The sequence below is a fragment of the Protopterus annectens genome, chromosome 2.part0 (assembly GCF_019279795.1).
Source record: "Protopterus annectens isolate FY-2018-M chromosome 2.part0, PAN1.0, whole genome shotgun sequence".
In the NCBI taxonomy this organism is placed as follows: domain Eukaryota; kingdom Metazoa; phylum Chordata; order Ceratodontiformes; family Protopteridae; genus Protopterus; species Protopterus annectens.
This window is the reverse complement of record NC_056728.1, coordinates 489,129,952-489,148,107: the sequence shown is the minus strand read 5'-3', so window position 1 is coordinate 489,148,107 and position 18,156 is coordinate 489,129,952. Positions and strand designations below refer to the sequence as shown.

Sequence of the window (18,156 nt, the reverse complement as noted above, 5' to 3'; positions counted from 1 at the left end):
TTGAGGCACTCCTTAAAATGGAGAACATCAACATATGTGCAGTGACAGAGACCTGGTTCTAGAGAGCACCCCTGCATTACCAGGCTATAATTCATACCACACCTTTTGGCCACCTAACCTAAACCGAAATACTAAAGGCGGAGGAGTGTCCATATTCATTAAGGATATCCACACCTCTATGCTAATTGTCTAGCATAATGCATCCGAGATTATCCAAGTGCAACTAACTCTGGGGAAGACCACAATCCAAATTGTAACTTGCTAGAGCTTCCCCACCATGCTCCAAGATTCCCACTCCTCATTTCTTGATACACTGGAAAATATTAGGGTACAACCCAACACCGTCATAATGGGCGATTTCAACTACCCAACCATTAACTGGGAAAACTACTCATGTACCAACTCTTTTGCCCAACGTTTTCTGGAATTCATAAATTCCAACGCCTTGGATCAACTTATCCACACCCCCATTAGGGGCAGCAATATCCTAGACCTGGTCATTACTAACATGGGCGACTGGTGTTCCACACCAGAGGTCAATTCTGCATTGGTCAGATCAGACCACAAGCTAATCGCCCTAGACATCCACATCCCACCCCTAACCCCATTAGGGAAACCACTGTAAAAAAAATTCTCCAAAGCCAACTTCACGCTTCTTAAGACAGAAGTGGCAAACTTCACGACACCCATGTAGACAGACAATAGAGGTACGTCTGCTGAATCCTGCACAAATGCACTTTATAAGCACTTACACAAGTGCATGGATCGTGCTATCCCTAACAGAACCAAGATGCTAGCCTCCAAATAAAGGAAGCCAATCTGGTGGTCCCCTGCCACAAACAAACTCTACAACAGAAGAAAGAAACTGTTGCAAAAAAAGAGTAAATTCCCACGATTGGAGGAATTCCCTGGTGAGCTTCAGTAAGAAGCTGAGATCCCTCATAAAATTCTCCAAACCTAGTTACAAAAACAAAATCACCACTAATTCTAAAGACAGCCACAAAGCATTCTATAGCTATGTCAAAAATCTCAATGGCAACACTCAAATCTGCTCTAAGTTACAGCACAATAGCTCTAAATATACAGAACCAACTGATCTTGCCAACATCCTGGCAGATAGGTTCAGTGCTAACTTTACCCCTCTCTCACCCCCTAAAGGGCCCATCTGTATACCTTAAGAATGCAAAGTTCCTGTAATCACGGCTGCACAGGTAATAACCACACTCTCCAAAGCCAAGAACACAGCTTCCATGGGAACTGACAACATCCTAGGCTGCATTCTGCATGGACTACAGAATGAACTGGCACCCCACCTAAGCACCATGTTCAATTATAGCCTCACCTCAGGCTTTGTGCCCACTGAATGGTGCACAGTGATGGTTATTCCACTCCACAAAGTGGGAGCCACCATGGACCCAGGGAACTACCACCCCATTAGACTAATGAGCCTGGTCTGCAAGGCCATGAAACATATCATCATGGAACTTATAAACAAAGACATTGGTAATCTCCAAACTCTGGACCCCACCCAGTTTGGGTTTGTAAAAGTCAGATCATGCCTCCTAAACCTGATAGACTTCTTTGAAGCAGTCACTAAAGCCGTAGACGAGGGTAAGGTGGTTCACACAGCCTATTTAGATCTTGCCAAGGCTTTTGACACCATCCCCCACTCTGGAATTATAGATAAACTCACTAAACTAAGTATAAATCCCTGTGTCACAAGATGGGTTGCCAACTGGCTCACTGTCAAGAACCCACACTGAGAAAGTAGCAGAGTCCAAATCTGACTTCAGACCAGTGACAAGTGGAGTACCACAGGGTTCAGCCCTGGGTCCTTTCATGTTTGATATCTACTTTTCTGAAGTACAGGGTAGCACAGAAGGTCTTTGGCTAACGAAGTTCGCAGATGACTGCAAACTAGGAGCCATAATCGAAACTCCTAACGATGTGGACATCCTACAAAAGGGCCTCACTGAGATAGATGCCTGGTGTCAAAGCCATGGCCTCAAGCTCAATGCCAAAAAGTGCATTGTCATCCTCTTTGGTAAAAAAACTCTGTACCCATGAGCTATCACGTAGGTGGTAGTCTACTACACTGAAAGTGTGATAAGAGACCTTGGGACACGGGGACAGTAGTCTCTCCTTTGATAATCACATCACCACAGTAGTCAGGAAATCCTTCTGCGTGGCATACGTGGCACACCTCATCACAAAAGGTTTCTCATCCAGGAAAAAAGAGGTCATTGTTCCCCCTCTACTCGTCACTAATTAGACCCATTATATAGTACAACGCCCCTTTTGGTATGTATTTCAAAAGACATCTACAACAACTGGAAAGGCTGCAGAAATACCTCACAAAGAGGATTACTGGCCTCAAACAGATGCCCTACCCAGACAGTCTCAAAAAACTCTATTTACACCGTCGCATATCGCCTGCTCAGAGGTGATCTCTGCATAACATACAAAGCTATGTCAAACCCAGAGCTGTTGGACATGCTCCACTTAATGAAATCCCAATCCCTCTGAGCTACATGCTGTAGGACCTAAACCTTGTCACCACAATAAACAGAACATATTGGAAGGATAGATTCCCGTCACCAAGACTTCCCATACTCTGAAACAAACTACCTATCTATATCAAACAAAGCTCCTCATTAGCACTCTTGAAAAATCTTGATGATTGGATGGGAAATAGGAAATTCACCCTGGGGATCACCTCTGTGGCTCTGCTCGACAGGGGCACAGGAAAATAATTTTCTTTGGTGGCGAAAGCCAGGGTACCTTTTTGGCTAGAGTTACATAGGCCCTAGGGGCCAATAGCCTAGTACCTACCTATGAATGGTTATGCTCCTTGTAATCATCATTTTGTGCTGCAGGGAGTCAGCATGGTGGTACTGGATATGATGGGTGCAGTCAGTATTTGGGCATGATTCCCCCCTTTCCCCACAAAGGTAACATCTTCATTTATTCTGAGGCCATCACCCTTTCCATTACTGGGTATTGTCAATTGCCTCTAAAGTCTTCACTATAGTGTTTGCAATCATAGTAGAGGGACTGCAGAAGATGATTGTCTTGTGCTATGTTATTTTGATGACTGGCTGTTGGTGGCTTCTTCATAGAACTCCCTGCCAGAAGGTTGCAGTACTTGGGAATCACCTTCAATTAATAGCAGATTGTTATAATACCATTATAAAGAATCATCTTAATTGGGCAGACTAAGATTCTTTTCTGTGCTGGTCCTTATTGCCTGAAGGGAGGATCTAGGAAAATCATGACCTCAGTTTCCTAGGTGAGAGAAAAGAGTTGGGTGGAAATGTGTGCCCAACTTCCTCTCTTGGTGCTGATAGCAACTGCTGCCTCTGCAGTTCCATTGGCTCAACCCCCCCCCCCCAACATGAGGGAGTTGCAGTGGACTATGAGCTCCAGAACCACCATACTTTCACTCAGGTAAGCTGAGCATTAGAAATGAATAAGCAGATTTTGTTTTCAGTAGTAGAGGAGTTTTTTGCTTTAGAAGCTATAACTATGATGATGACGATGATGATAGTAATTTAACCAGGTGACCCACTGGACTCTCAGACTATTTTTAGGGGAGACCTCATAATATATGGTTAGGTGACTTTGATCAGGGTCACACAGTAGACAAATGATGACTAAGGGAATCAAACCTGTACCACAGGAACTACAGCTCACAGCCCTAACCATCTGTGCCAACTGCCATGATGGAGGAAGCCTGGGTTCAAGTTGAGCCCATTGCAACTCTTGTCGGTCTGGAGAGAAAAGAGGCATTTTCTGGGAGCATAATAAATGAGTTAATATTTTTCTTGTTGTTTTTAATGTGGTCATAGTTGTTAAGTTACTGGTCCAATAACAGGCCCAGGTATTTAAAGGATGTGTTTGTTTCTGCTGGGTACCATTGAAATCTGCAATACTGAGATTTTTATTTTTTTCAGGTTTTCTGGTTGGAGGGGGTTTATAAGTTAAGACCCATGCCCCCCCCCCCCCGATAGTGTTATCTTGTATCCAAGCACTGGTTTAGTACGTAAATATGTTGGGGGGATGAAGTTGTATACTCCATGCATTAAAATTATGCATGTCTTACCTTGGACATCAGTCAGCAACATCCTAGTGGATGCTTGTTGCCCAGTTTCAGGTATAGGCAGTCAGGTTCCTGGCTGTGCCGGAGACCATCCCGGCCCAACCCATGAATGTTCTGTCTAACTGAGGAGATTGGTACCCATAAATGCCCTGTCTAATTGGGGAGATTGGTAGCTCTGTCTCAAAGCTTGCCTGTTCCATTAGCTCCATCAATTCCCAAAGACCTTTTGTCTGAGCCTCAGAAGTCATTGAGGCCACAAGAAAACATTCAGCTAGGCTGATTTAGTCTGAAACGTAGAAATGGTTTCCTTTTTGGGTGGAGAACTAGCCTTTTTTGCAGTCATTGATCTTGCAGGTCTGTCTGAGTACATTGACTATATATATGCGAGTTTCTCTCCTAGCACATCATGCTGTTAGTTTCTGAAAAGAGGCGAGTTATATGTAGTCACTTGTGAAGAGCCTTTCTCTTCCATGGGACTTAACATTTGTGACTGATAAGGTTATCCACCTGCTAGCTCTGCAGACTTGGAAGTTCATATTTTGGATGACCTTAGTCTTGTTGGCTATTATTTCTGCCAGACTACCCTATAAATGCAGGTGCTTGTTTACCTAGAAAGATGAGATGTCCCACAGGTGTTTTGGAGATATCCCTTAAACTATTCATCCACTTCCCTCTTTTTCCCCTTGGGCGTGATGCAAAAGTGAAAGGGCTTCTTGCAATATTGGATGGGTACCTTGAGCTCAGGTTTCATCTGACAAGGCTGGTTGAACTCAACAGCACTGATCATTCAGCTGTTCATGTGATTATGTCCTGGAAGTGGTCAAGTTAAAATGGTGAATGTCCAAATTGATTATCTGCAGTATACACTGTCAGATGGGCAGCATTTCTATGGCCTAAGCAGTCAAAGATAAATCATCTAGGGGATTTGCAGCTTCTGTGGCTTGCTTTAACAATGTGTCCATGGATTTTTGTGCTATGACCACATTTGTGCATACCTTCATCACTCTGGTGCGTGAATCTCTTCTCTTTCTGAGCCTTGTCTGTTAGTTGTCTCCTGCTCCTGCTTCCTTGAGGGATTAGATTTGCTGTATTTATTTATTTTATTTTACATTTGTTTACCAAGAAAGTTTGACTTGGAACGAGCCAGTTTTCAGCACAGGCCCAGGGAGAAATGCTCCAGATGCATATCTTTGTAATGTGGGAGGAAACCGGAGTGCCCAGAGGAAACCCATACGAATGCAGGGAGGACATACAGACTCTGCACAGAAGGCACCCCAGACAAGAATTAAAGCAGAGAACCACTTGCTGTGAGGTGACGAACACAAACCACTGCACCACTACAGTGTGCCTCTCAGAGCAAGATGCAACACATATTTTAGTACACTTCATGTCAGTTAATCTACAAATTGGCCCTCTCTAATTAAATATGTTACTTTCCATACATCCCCTTTTTGTTGGTCCATTCTTGCTATTGTTGCCCAACCTCTGTGCTTACCTGAGATGTCATTTGTTTTGTATTGCAGGTTTCTGATTACATAGACTAATTTAGTGTTTTGCTTTGCAGGTACAGTTCAGCTATAGTTAAAGGGGTCAGAACTACAGTGTGTGAGGTTGCATCTTCCCCCCACACTACTTGGCTTAGTTGTTGCCATCAACATGTACCAGTTGGTAGGCACATGCACACCACTTTGGGAGCTAGAGATATTTAACATTTCTGATGAGTGAAGCATGTAAAGAAGGCAGCCGAAGTTGTTAGCTACTCTAAGATTAGATGATATAGTGAGTGCTCTCACACATTTAAAATTGGTTGTCTTGTGGATTTTTGCTTGTTTGTTGAAATACTTAAATTTTATACTGTCTTAATGTATAGTTACATTTGTTGTAGTTACAATCAGAACTTGTATATTTGTGTTCACGGTGTTTTCTGACTTGGGGGCACTTGGCTTGGTCTCAAAATAACAGCATAGAAAGCTAAATAACTAAAGTACTTGGTTTAATTCTGCATCATGTGTAGCACTACTTTTTATGTAAACATAGTATACATTGTTTCCTATGTATATGAAAAAAGATTTGCTGAAGACATTCTGTTATTAGAAATTGTTTATAGCTGTAATAACACAAAGTTGTTCCATGTTTTAGCAGTGAGTTTATTTGATATGTGGACATTTTGCTCCTTATAGGTCTTCTGCGATTATCATGGCCATTCACGGAAGAAGAATGTCTTTATGTATGGCTGTAGCATCAAAGAAACGGTGTGGCAGACAAACATCAGTACTGCCTGCTCTGATCTACAAGAAGACACTGGATATCGGGTCAGTATATGCATGTACATTAGGTGTTTTTTGTTTCTGGTAGATTTTGGCCATGCTAAAGTAGTAAGTACTATAAGTCTTTTAAGCATTCTAAGGAAGCATACAGTGTAAGAGGTAATATTGTATGCTTTGAGCTTGTCCAGGGAGTTTAAATCTCATCAGCTCTAGAGAGTATAATCTGAAGGTGTGACACTCCATGGTTTTTATTATTGGAGTACTATGATGTTATTCTATGGACCTTGTACTCCCAGTGGAAGTTATAGAAGCAGGTAACTTGAAAGGTAGATAAGTAAGAATGGGAGTGTTTTTGGAAGAACACAGCCTTTTTATCTGAGTGGCCAGTGCCATTTGTGACAGTGTTCCATCCATCAGATGCAAATTAGAAATAGCATGTCAAGTTCCATTTTTATGGTCACCTTTTCAGCTTGCATCTGTAGAAAAACTGTAAACTGTTGTATGATAAGAAATATTATAAGAGTGATTCTGTCCCTATTGTTTTTCTATTGTGTTTGTGTGTAAATGTATGTATGCAGAGGGGTTTACAGCATTCAGTAATATTCATGTGGTAATTTGTTGCTGTCTCGTGCTGCTCCTCTTGAAAAAACACAAGGCAAATCACAAGCCTGCCATGTGAAAGAAAAAAAAACGTAGTGTAGGACATGACCAGTGGTATCTGCATTACTGAGTAAACATCACCTTTCCAAGATAATACTCAGTAGAGGCCTGCAGATCATATCAGGACTACGTATTGCTCTCTGTAGTCATTTCACTTTTCATTTTACATCATTGGAGCAAGTCTGTATTAATTCAGTCCCCTCTCCCTATCTCATTCACTTATACACAAGTCAAAACATTGTTTCTTTCAAACTAAAATGCACATGCTTTCCATTCCTCTATGCATGCTCTTTCTCTCTTTAGTACACCATAAATGAAGTTTCCACTTCTCTTGGTAGACAAAAATAGATAAGCTATTTCCCACCATTGCTCACAGCCAGCCGGAAATGATGACGTGAGCTCCTTGAGCTCAATTCCGACTGGCTGGTAGTGCTGACTGAGCTGACGTCATCGCGCACGTGATGACGTCGGCTCAAACAGCGCGAAAATTTAAAAAATAAAAAAAGTAAAGGAAAGAAATCGGAAATGAAGGGGTGCCACTCGGGAATCGTGGCACCCCTTAATTTAGACCCCAAAACTCGGTAAAAACCGAGTAATTCGGGACGGTTGGGAGGTTTGGAACTGACATTTTTATGAATAGCAGCAAAGGAAAATTAATTTGTGGATACATTGTACATTATGGCCTTCAACCACTCCTACAACAGCTGTGTTAACTAGTCAAGGTAGAATATATTGAAGATTGACCTGATCACCCCAAGACTTGTAGTATTTGTGTCCTGTCAATCTGCTTCTTATCCTGACAGGATAATTTTATTTTAGGTGTAGCTAGGACTTTGACTTCCAGTACAACAAAAGGATTCCTTTTTACTTATTCTTTGTTGATCGAGTTAGTCCAACTAAGCTAGTAACCTCATTTCAGGGTACACCCGAGGGGGTGTTTATACTACTAGGGGAAATTTGGCTATGGCATCAGGGAACTTCCCCTACTAATGATCGACACCCACTGTGTTAATATATGCAAGTACATGCGGATGTCCCATCTCTAGTGCAGAGGCAGCTAGGTGGGATGGTTCATGAGATGAAAAATTAACTGAAGGAACCAGCTCCGAAAAAGTAAATAATGTAAAGGATTTGGAAGAAGAATTTCAGAAAAAGTTGTTAGATTGAACTGAGGAGACGGTCAGAGAGGAATATATAGTTACAACCCTCCAGTCTGGAGGGTTGTGGGATGATTTACTGGGATGATTTACTGCAAGAACTGATTAATCAAAGTGAACCAGAGAATGATGTATCATGGGGGGCATTATGGAGAAAATAAATGAAGTGGATGTAGAAGTGACATCAGAAGAGTTTCATTCATTTTAATCAGCTATGAGTGCATTTGACTTATTATTTTCTGCAGGTCACTGGAGTATTGTCTTGCACTGAAGCTGGAGCTTGCACTGTTTTTTGCTTAACAGCTGCAGAATTCTTTCCAGTCATTGTTCTTTTCTTACCTTTTGTGATTGATTTTTTTTCAGGTTCTGTGAATTTCTTTTTGCTGTCATTCAGGCAGTGCACTTACTAGCCATTTACTGAAATTTACCTAAAAATACGAGTTTACTGTCTCTTTCTTCTGAGTTTCTGATTTCACACTGGGGGAGCTGAAATTAAGCTGTTGCTCAATTTGCAGCCATCTTGGAAGTCCCAGAACTGGTTTATTTTGATCCTGTTATTGACTGTTCCACTGATGATCTTGGTGAGGAGGATGAAGTCAGCCTTTCTGCTCTCCCTTTTGATAATCCCCATTTTGAGAAGTTAATGAAGGTTATGCAGCAAAAAGATTGCTGGACTTCATGGCTCATTCCCTTCCCACATCACTGACTTCAGTAGACACGGAGCATCTCTCAGTAGCCTGTTGGGTAGTCCAACCTTTGGTTGATATTTTAAAAGATGTGATCAGTAATTCTTGTGTTTTTATTGCCTAAAAAGGCTGATCAGATTTTCTGAACACTTAACTAGGCTCCCATATTTGACATTACTCTCTCTGCTACAGACCTTTAGAGGACCCTACTCCTCATAAGCCTGTTGATCCTGTGATGACCCACCACTGGACCAGTAATCAAGGAGCCTCAATCCTCACCACTGGCACCAGTGGGGGACGTACACTGGGAGGATAACAGTACAAATGAAAGAACCAAAGTCCCCGCACGTATGGAATGCTCGGCCAAACCAAACAGTTAAACAACACAAGAGGCCAGCATAAACAGACACATTCTGTTTTATTGAAAATATGATGAAATATTCAGAACACTTAGTGCCCTGACGCAGCAAACAGCCTTCTTCAGTGTGATAAATTTTAACTGCAGAAAATAATCTCATGAATATTTATATGTTACCCCAGCCAATAGCAACATGGTATCATCCACTCAAAAGGGTTGAATACATAATGTATATGATAACATATATATATATATATATATATATATATATATATATATATATATATATATATATATATATGCCAAACGCAACTTATTAAATGAAAATATAAAACCAAAAAATAAAAAATAGAAGTATTAGTAAGCATAGTTAATCAGTACAAAAATATATAGGAAAAATAATAAATAATGATTGTAAGAATCAAATCTATATGCAAACAAATGTTGTACATGTCCAATATACTGACTAAATCCATGAGGCTAATGTTAATATACAGGAAGTAATGTACATAAAGGTACTGCATAGGAAATATTACAAGGACCAGAGGAGTCAAAGTACAAACATATATATACTCACACATATGTATACATAAATATACAAATTTTCAACGTAGTAAAGTGACATTGTTTAGACAAAAAATATATCCACATCAAAAACTAAATGAATCATAAACCCCTCCACTTTCCTTGTGCTTATAATGTGAAAATAAATTGCCCAGAGTTCTGTCTCTCCTGTAAGAGAATTGGCATCTGGGTCCCAATATTTCCCTTAGATAATTGTTTGCTAATAAAATATTCCAGTTGTCATCCAAAATTCTTCTAATAATATTATGATTTCTGCCAAATGTAGTAATAAATCTTAGTTGGGATGTTCGTGTTGTATCCGGTGATGCCTTATATTGTAATAATGTGTTCCTATCTTGTTTGGCAGACCATGTGCTGGCAGAATGGATGTCAGAGAAATTATATTCTCTTTCCAAAAATCTGTTAGTGAGATCTATTTTGGCTTCCTCAAAGTCAGTATGGTTAGAACTGATTGATCCTAAGGAACTGTGATTTGGGTATGTTACGGATGGTGTGGCATGGATGCAAACTCGATGCATGTACTAATGTGTTATATTGGGGATATTTTCTGTGAATTTTAGTGCTTAGTGTGTTATCATGGTTTCTATATACTGTTACATCCAAAAAATCAATCTGATTCAAATTGGAATTTATCGTAAATTGTATTCCCCAGATGTTATCATTCAAATACTCCACGAATTCTTGTAGATAGCCAGAATCTGCACACCACACCATCCAACAATCATCCAAGTATCGACGCCATATATCGATCTCCACCATATATATATATTGTGTAGTGGATTGTATATAAGACACTCCTCCAAATGTGCCATGAAGAGATCGGCGTAAATAGGGGCAAAGGAGGCTCCCATAGCTGTTCCTTGGAGTTGCCAGTAATATTGTCCTTGGAAATAAAAAAACATTTTTATTGAGTATGTGTTCTGCCATACAAATGATGAGTGTATTATAGCCAGGAGAGTAGAGATTAGTCTTCTCCAGCCAGAATTGTAAGGCCTGTAAACTGGCCCAATGACGTCTAATGTACACATTAACCAATGGGATTCCAACTGAACATCCTGTATTATTTGTAAAAATTGTGTTGTATCTTTTATCCTTGCACTAACCTGCTGAAGTAGTGGTTTCAATTGGTCCGTGAGGAACACCGAGAGTGGTCCTGTTAAAGAGCCTATTCCAGATACAATTGATCTGTCTGGAGGTTTGGTAATAGACTTATGATTTTTGGGTAGTAAATACAAGACTTGTTTTTGTGGATCTGATACACTGAGATGCTTGGCTGATTTGAAGATATAATACCTTCCTCAACTGCTAAATGAAGAAATGAGTCTATGTCTTTTTTAAAATTCAAAGTTGTATCAAGACTCATATGCATATAACATTTCCTGTCTGATAATTGTTGTAAACCCTCACTGATATAATTATTCATATTCAAAATAACTACTGCTCCACCCTTATCCGCTGGAAGAATCGCTATGTTATGATTATTTCTAAGTTCGTCCAATGCTGTTCTTTCAAATTGGGTTATATTTTCCCTCATGATATGTGTTTCCACATGGGGGAAGTGTAAATCTCGTAAAACAGACTTTTGGAAAATAGCTACATATTTATTCATTGGTGGTTGAAGTAAGGATTTATGAAATCTGAAATCAGTAGTACTTTGAGAGGTTATTGAGTCTTGTTCTGAAAAAAATATTTTTAAGTTAAGATTACGACAAAATTGTATAACATCTACCACAATATTATATTCATCACACAGGAAACTTGGTACAAAACCCAGTCCTTTATTTAGTAGTTGTAGTTGTGTTTGTGTTAAAGTGATGTCAGATAAATTCAACACATTCTTACATTCAATTGCTATTGTTTGAGGAGAGTTTGAATCAACCCCTCCATTGATTCTATATGTTTCTCCGTTTGTGTTTACGACCACCCCTCCGCTTGCCCCTTTGTCTAAAGGGGCATATGAGTTTGACCTTTTGCATCTGGGAGATTCATTTGTGGTTGTGTTTTCACTATCAGTGTAAGAGGACTCATCCCCCGAAGTACTAGTGTAAGATTAGTCACTGTGTTTTAATAGATCTGGGCCTCTTTCTGGTTCTGCCTCTGGTTACTCCTAAATTAGCATCATCAAATCTCACAGATTTCTGGACATCAAAGGGACAACCCCTCTTGTAATCCATAATGTCTCTATTAAATTTTTTAAGTTTCCTGTCTTTGGTTAATTTTTCAAATGTGGCCAAGTCCTTAGGCAGTTTGGCCACTGCACTATCATATGTGGAAATGGTTGCATATTTTTTACATTCCGCACTCAAATTCCTAACTTCAGAGATGTTGGTATCAATGACTCTCTCATAATAGTCTGCCAGGATCCTGACAAAAATCATGGATCCTTCCTGCAATGCTTGATTCCATTCAGTGGTTAGTCTCTCTTCAGATCTACTAACCATGGGTCTAAGTTTAATCCTGAGACCCTGGGGTACCATGTTTTTATGGATATATGCATGAAATAACCTTAGATGCCAGATATTGGCTCTAAGGCTTTTCAATCCTTTCCCCAATTCCATGAAGGCCAATTCACAACCATTGGTCATGTTGGAACCAGTATTTTCACTAGGATTACTGCTTGAGACTTGTTCAACACCAAAAATACCTATGTCGTCTCGATCAGCACATAACCCTTGTAATATTTTGTCCAACTCCATGATCAAAATCGAATTCAGGGAAAATTTAGGTAAATGTGTCAGACTGTCCAAGACTTGTGTAATTAAAGAATCCAATATAATAGCAAAGGATATATCTGATGTACTAAGTATAGAATATATAACCAGAGGCAAGGACAGAAACTGGCAACCTAGATCGCATATAACATAGAGTTTTCCAACTATAGGGCATGTAAATCTTACACTAGAATGTCAGGCCAAAAAGTGTTCAGCTGAAGACACAGTTCAAAAGTTAACCCAATTTGTCATGTATAACTCAGAATATACTTGTTAGGGAGCATAAAATAATAGTTGTAAATGCGAGCACAACAAGGATAATCTCAAATGACCATATATTATATTAATGTAAGTATGGTAACATGTATCATCTCACAGTAACTATTATGAATTTTCAAGATTTGAACGAAATTGTGAAAATAAAGCAGGTTATATGTAATAAAACCCGACTGTTCAAAGAATATTTTCATAACCAGAACCTAAATTATCTGGCAATGGCCCATATGCTTTTTTGGGTCTTGTTAACAGTATATGTTTCGACCCATATAATTCACAAATGATGTACTTCAAAAATTGACAGTAAGGTGAAGAACCAGTCATTAAAACATAAAAAACTACTGTCAATAGCAACCCTAGGATCAAAGATCACAATATCCAAATACTAGGTATCTGATGTTGAGTCGCTATGAGGTATCATCCAAAAAATATGTCTCAAAAACTAATAAGACAAACACCAACCTGTATGCTCAGCTTATAATGTTAAATAGCGATTGGTCTGAATGCTAAAAAAGACCAATCTATAAATAATACTTATTATCATACAGTAACAGAAACCTGTCTGATTTTTCTGGGAATAAATGCCAGCATAAATAAACTTATGTAAACTGCCCCTAACAATAATTTTATACTAAGCATAAACCATATATACCCTGCTGTTTAAAGAGAGTATTATATTTGCTTAAAAAAAGAAAAAAAGTCCCTAAACAATGTTTCCAAAATACGTTAGAGACAACTGAACTACAAAATGGCTGCCAGACGAGTCAAAGCAGAGACACAATATTGTACTTGAAACCCGTATGTTCATACATGAAGTGTTTGAATCACGCCTTCCCAAAAAATCCAAATATCTCCCGTTTTCCAAAAAGACAGCACACACAGTATTTCCAGATGCAGCTCCTTGCCTCAACTACAGTTTCCCTAAAGAGACGACAGCCAGTCTGGAGCTGGTTTCTCCAGATCCCCAGTATGACTCCCCACTGTCATAGCTATAGAGTTGAGATCTCAGCTGAGTGGCCAAGCCAAGACCTCCAGCACCCTGTATGTCCAACCAGTGCTTCGTATCCCTCCCCAAGTAGCTGACACACACACACACAACTGGGAAAGGTTGGCACAGGTTTACTAGCTATGCTCCTTTCTGCCCAGACTATAAGGTAGTTATCACTGCCACCAACCAACTCCTTATCAGCTACTTTAAGGCTCTTAACAAAGGTTGTCCAATCTTACTGTGTAATTTTAATATTAATACAAATGGTAGTTTGACCAAGGCAAGGCTATTGAGTGACCCACACAGTGTCACCAAATATGTAAGTACTCTCAAAACTTAAATATCTCTATACAGATCAGCCACAGTGAAAGGTTTAAATACATTTAATGGACAACTACATGAAAAAGTAAATTTTTTCTCCCCTACCCAATGATCCCACCACTCAAAAATGACATTAATGTAGAAGGATGCTTTTATTTTCTCCATTTTTGTGATTGAGTGATTGTCTATCGGAACTGCTCGCCCATCAGTCTGACTACAGATTTCAGTAGAATTTAGTGGAATCCGCCCAACTCTTCTGTTCTCTCCCAGGACACGGCCATTCCATAATTATGCACGCCCATTCCATAATTATGCACACCCATTCCATAATTATACACTCCCCTTTTTAGTATTTGTATTCAATCGCATCATTCACCCCACCTTTCTATTTGCATAAAAAACACCCTCGACCTGAAGCAGGAACTTCTTTTGGAGCTATCTGTTGCTGCACGTCTTTGTTTCACTAAAGGATTGTAATATTTCTACGGACTTTGCGCAGACTGAACTACTGATATTGTAAGAGTGGCTTATTGTGAGAAATAACTTTACTAAAATATCAGAAGTTCTGCAACAGTTTTTGGATCATGTTGCCTTATTTTTCACAGTGAGTTAACATACTTTACTACAGTTTTGCAGCTAGAGTCAGATATTTGAGTAATGATTTTATTCCACTGAAGTTGTTAGGTTTGTGTACTGTGAATTGATTTAGTTGCTACTTTTTTGATGTAGTGGCTTAATAAATAGAAGACTCCCAGTACATGTATTGTTTAAAAAATGCTTTTTGGACCAATGAGGAAATTGTTTCACCTTTCTGCATGGCTCACATCCAGTTAAGGCTAAAAGTTGCTAGTACCTTCTAATCAACCAATCTTCTAGTAATTGATTTATTTATTAAATTATTTTTTTTCATTGGAAAATAGTTTAATTCTGAAAGATTAGCAGGACTGTGACAATTTGCAAACAGCAATCAGAAGGTTGATGCTGGCCAGTTATTGTTTATGAGCTTTTGGTATGAGTAGATTTTATCATTTATTATTAGGTATGGGAATTTTGTGAGGTTAGAATTATAGTACTACAGGTTGCCAGAAAGTTAATTTTTGCTATTTCAGGGCAAATATATATATATATATATATATATATATATATATATATATATATATATGTGTGTGTATATATGTGTGTATATATATATATATATATATATATATATATATATATATATATATATACACACACACACATATACATGTGTGCGTGTTGGTGTGTATGTGTGTAGATGAATACCTACATCTAAATCTATGTATATGTACGTGTATAGATATATATATATATATATGTATATATATATATATATATATATATATATATATGTGTGTGTGATATATATGTGTGTGCGCACACACACACACACACACACACACACATATAGGTATTTGCATGTGTATAATGTTCACAATTCCTATTGCTAGTTTATTTATGTATGTGTAGATATAATGTACCTATATGGTGATATGGCATTTGGCGTTAAGCGAGAGCTGTGCATACCTTTCAACTGTCCCTAGATTTGCATTTCATGGGTGTGTTATCAATGTAACAGTTACACGGGATGTCATGCTTGCCGAATGATGCTATTATATACTATTTGTGTCTTTTTTTTTTTTATTTCTGTGATTTTGACAACAGCAATTTTCATTGAAAAGAGCCTTTGAGAATCTTGGTGTCTGCCGGAGAGCCAATAATTTCTGTTAATTTAGAGTCATCAACAAACTTTGTGAATCATAACCTTTAACAATGTATTTGACCCTGAGAAATAAATGACAAAGAGAAGTACCCCAAGTATTGCATCCTGTGGTACACACTGGTGGCAGGTCTGTCGAAGAGATGCAGCCACTCGCCCTAATTTCCTAGTTTCTAAATTATGATACAATTTTCAATCCATCAGGTGACATAGGGGAGGTTATTTAGCTAAGAGAGTTTATTAACAATACCGCAGCATTCTATGTTACTGCATGCCTTACCAAGATTTGGATATCTTGGGTATAATGATTTTCAGTCATCAGTCAGTAGCCTTCTGGAAGAAGTCAAACATTTTATGATGGCAGGAGTTGCACTTGACTAAACAGATCTGGCTTGATTTAAGGATTCATATGTTGACTATGTCCTTGTTTATTAATTCCATAAGGATTCTTTGCATAACCTTAGAGATAAGGCTGTTCAAATTGCTGGCTCACTCTTGTGTAAGGTGATGACTGTTTAGATCCTCTATTCATCTGGCACACAACCTTTTTTGAGGCTGATGTTGAGGAGCCTCTGTAGGGTGGTTGACAGGTCGCAACCTGGTATGTTGTATCGCCCAAAAAAAGGCAGTGATTCTGGTCTTGTACAGTGACTGTGGACTTGTTCTTTGGGAGGTTTTGTGGCAGTACACATAAAAGTAAGCTGGATCTGGGAATGCTGGGGTAGAGGTGTATTAAAGACATTTATCCACTAGTAGACTGGCTACGAGCTCTGGGTCTGAGTAGGTTTTATTATTTTGTGAGGTAAGAATTATAACACTACAGGTTGTCAGAAAGTTAATTTTGTTATTTGAAGGCAGAGTATGTGTATATACACATACACGTGTGTGTGTGTTTGTAATGGGTCATAGGTCCCTATCACTTGGTCGAAGTTTCAAAACTTTGAAATTCATATGGTTGAGACCCCATGATCAAAATGTTGACACTTTGAATGTTTTGTGTGGAGATCGCAGCACAGTGCTGATCAGAAAATTTACCATTTTCCTTAGTGTAATGTGATCTTAGAGTTGGTATTTTTAGTTTGCAAAAATTAGAAAAAATTTCTGTTAATTCTTTTTTTTCGAAGTTTCAAAATTTCTATTATATGGTCTCAACCATATGGATTTCGAAGTTTTGAAACTTGGATAAAGTAATAAGGATCCGTATATACACACAAGTGTGTGTGTGTGTGTGTGTCTACTTATATAGATATATATGTGTGTTTATATGTTTGTTTATATATATATATATATATATATATATGTGTGTGTGTGTATGTATGTGTGTGTATATATATATATATATATATATATATATATATACACACACACACACACATGTATAGTACACACAATGTAGACTCATTTAAGGACCTGGGTATATGGGTATAGTCAGCTATGAGTTTTTCTAATCATATTAACTAGTTGGCTAATGATAATTATAGAACTATAGGTGTATAAAGGAAATCAAACATAATGAAGTCATTGTGTGTTATTTATATTAGACCCAAACATGAGTAAGGAATAACAATATGGAAACCTTATAGGAAAACAAGCATGAATAAACTGGAAAGAGTACAGTGGGAATATACCAAGGGCATCCATGGATGTGAAAATCTAAGTTATTATGAAAGACTAAAATATCTGAACTTGTACAGTGTCTCTTACAGATATTTAAAAGGAGATCGTATTCAGATATATAGGGCATTTAGGGACAACTACTTCTAGCAATGTTTGGGGTTATCAAAAAGTACTAGAGAATCATCGGATAACCAATGTAGACAATTCTATAGGAATGAGAAGTGTACTAACTGGTTCTCTGACAGAGTAGCTGATGCTTGGAACAGACTACCAAATTATATTAAAGCAAGTAATAGTTTAGATATTTTTAAGAACAGCCTGGACATTTATTATGGGAACAAGTGTTTTGGCATATTGGCAAGCTAGAAGGGCTTTAAAGCCCGTGCTTGAAACATTTGTATGTATGTATGTACAATGCCTATAGCTAGTTTATCTCTTTCATTTCCCTGCTATAAATACCGCATTTGCCTGGTTTTGCACGTCGGGCAGTGCCGGTTAGCTAGGGTATAACTATTCCCAGCTCCACAAAGTCTGCTGTTCAATTTTTCCCTTGGAACTAGACAAACTTTCAACTTAAGCACACAAGCCATTCATTTCTCAACCCGGCTCTTGCTCAAAAGTCATAGCAAGTACTTATAAACCCTAGCACTAGACCCTCCTGTACTGTAGAGAAGGACAAGGCTCTCTATTCGA

General features: G+C 38.6%; 1 protein-coding gene across 1 annotated transcript in view; it reads left to right on the top strand.

The window, feature by feature from the left end:
• AGTPBP1 (ATP/GTP binding carboxypeptidase 1) overlaps positions 1-18,156 on the top strand; it is a 2,804,614-nt gene that overhangs the window by 2,479,068 nt on the left and 307,390 nt on the right. Inside the window, exon 30 of the mRNA XM_044060898.1 lies at positions 6,280-6,411. Within this exon, the coding sequence (XP_043916833.1) occupies positions 6,280-6,411 (132 nt within the window). The remainder of the gene's footprint in view (positions 1-6,279; positions 6,412-18,156) is intronic.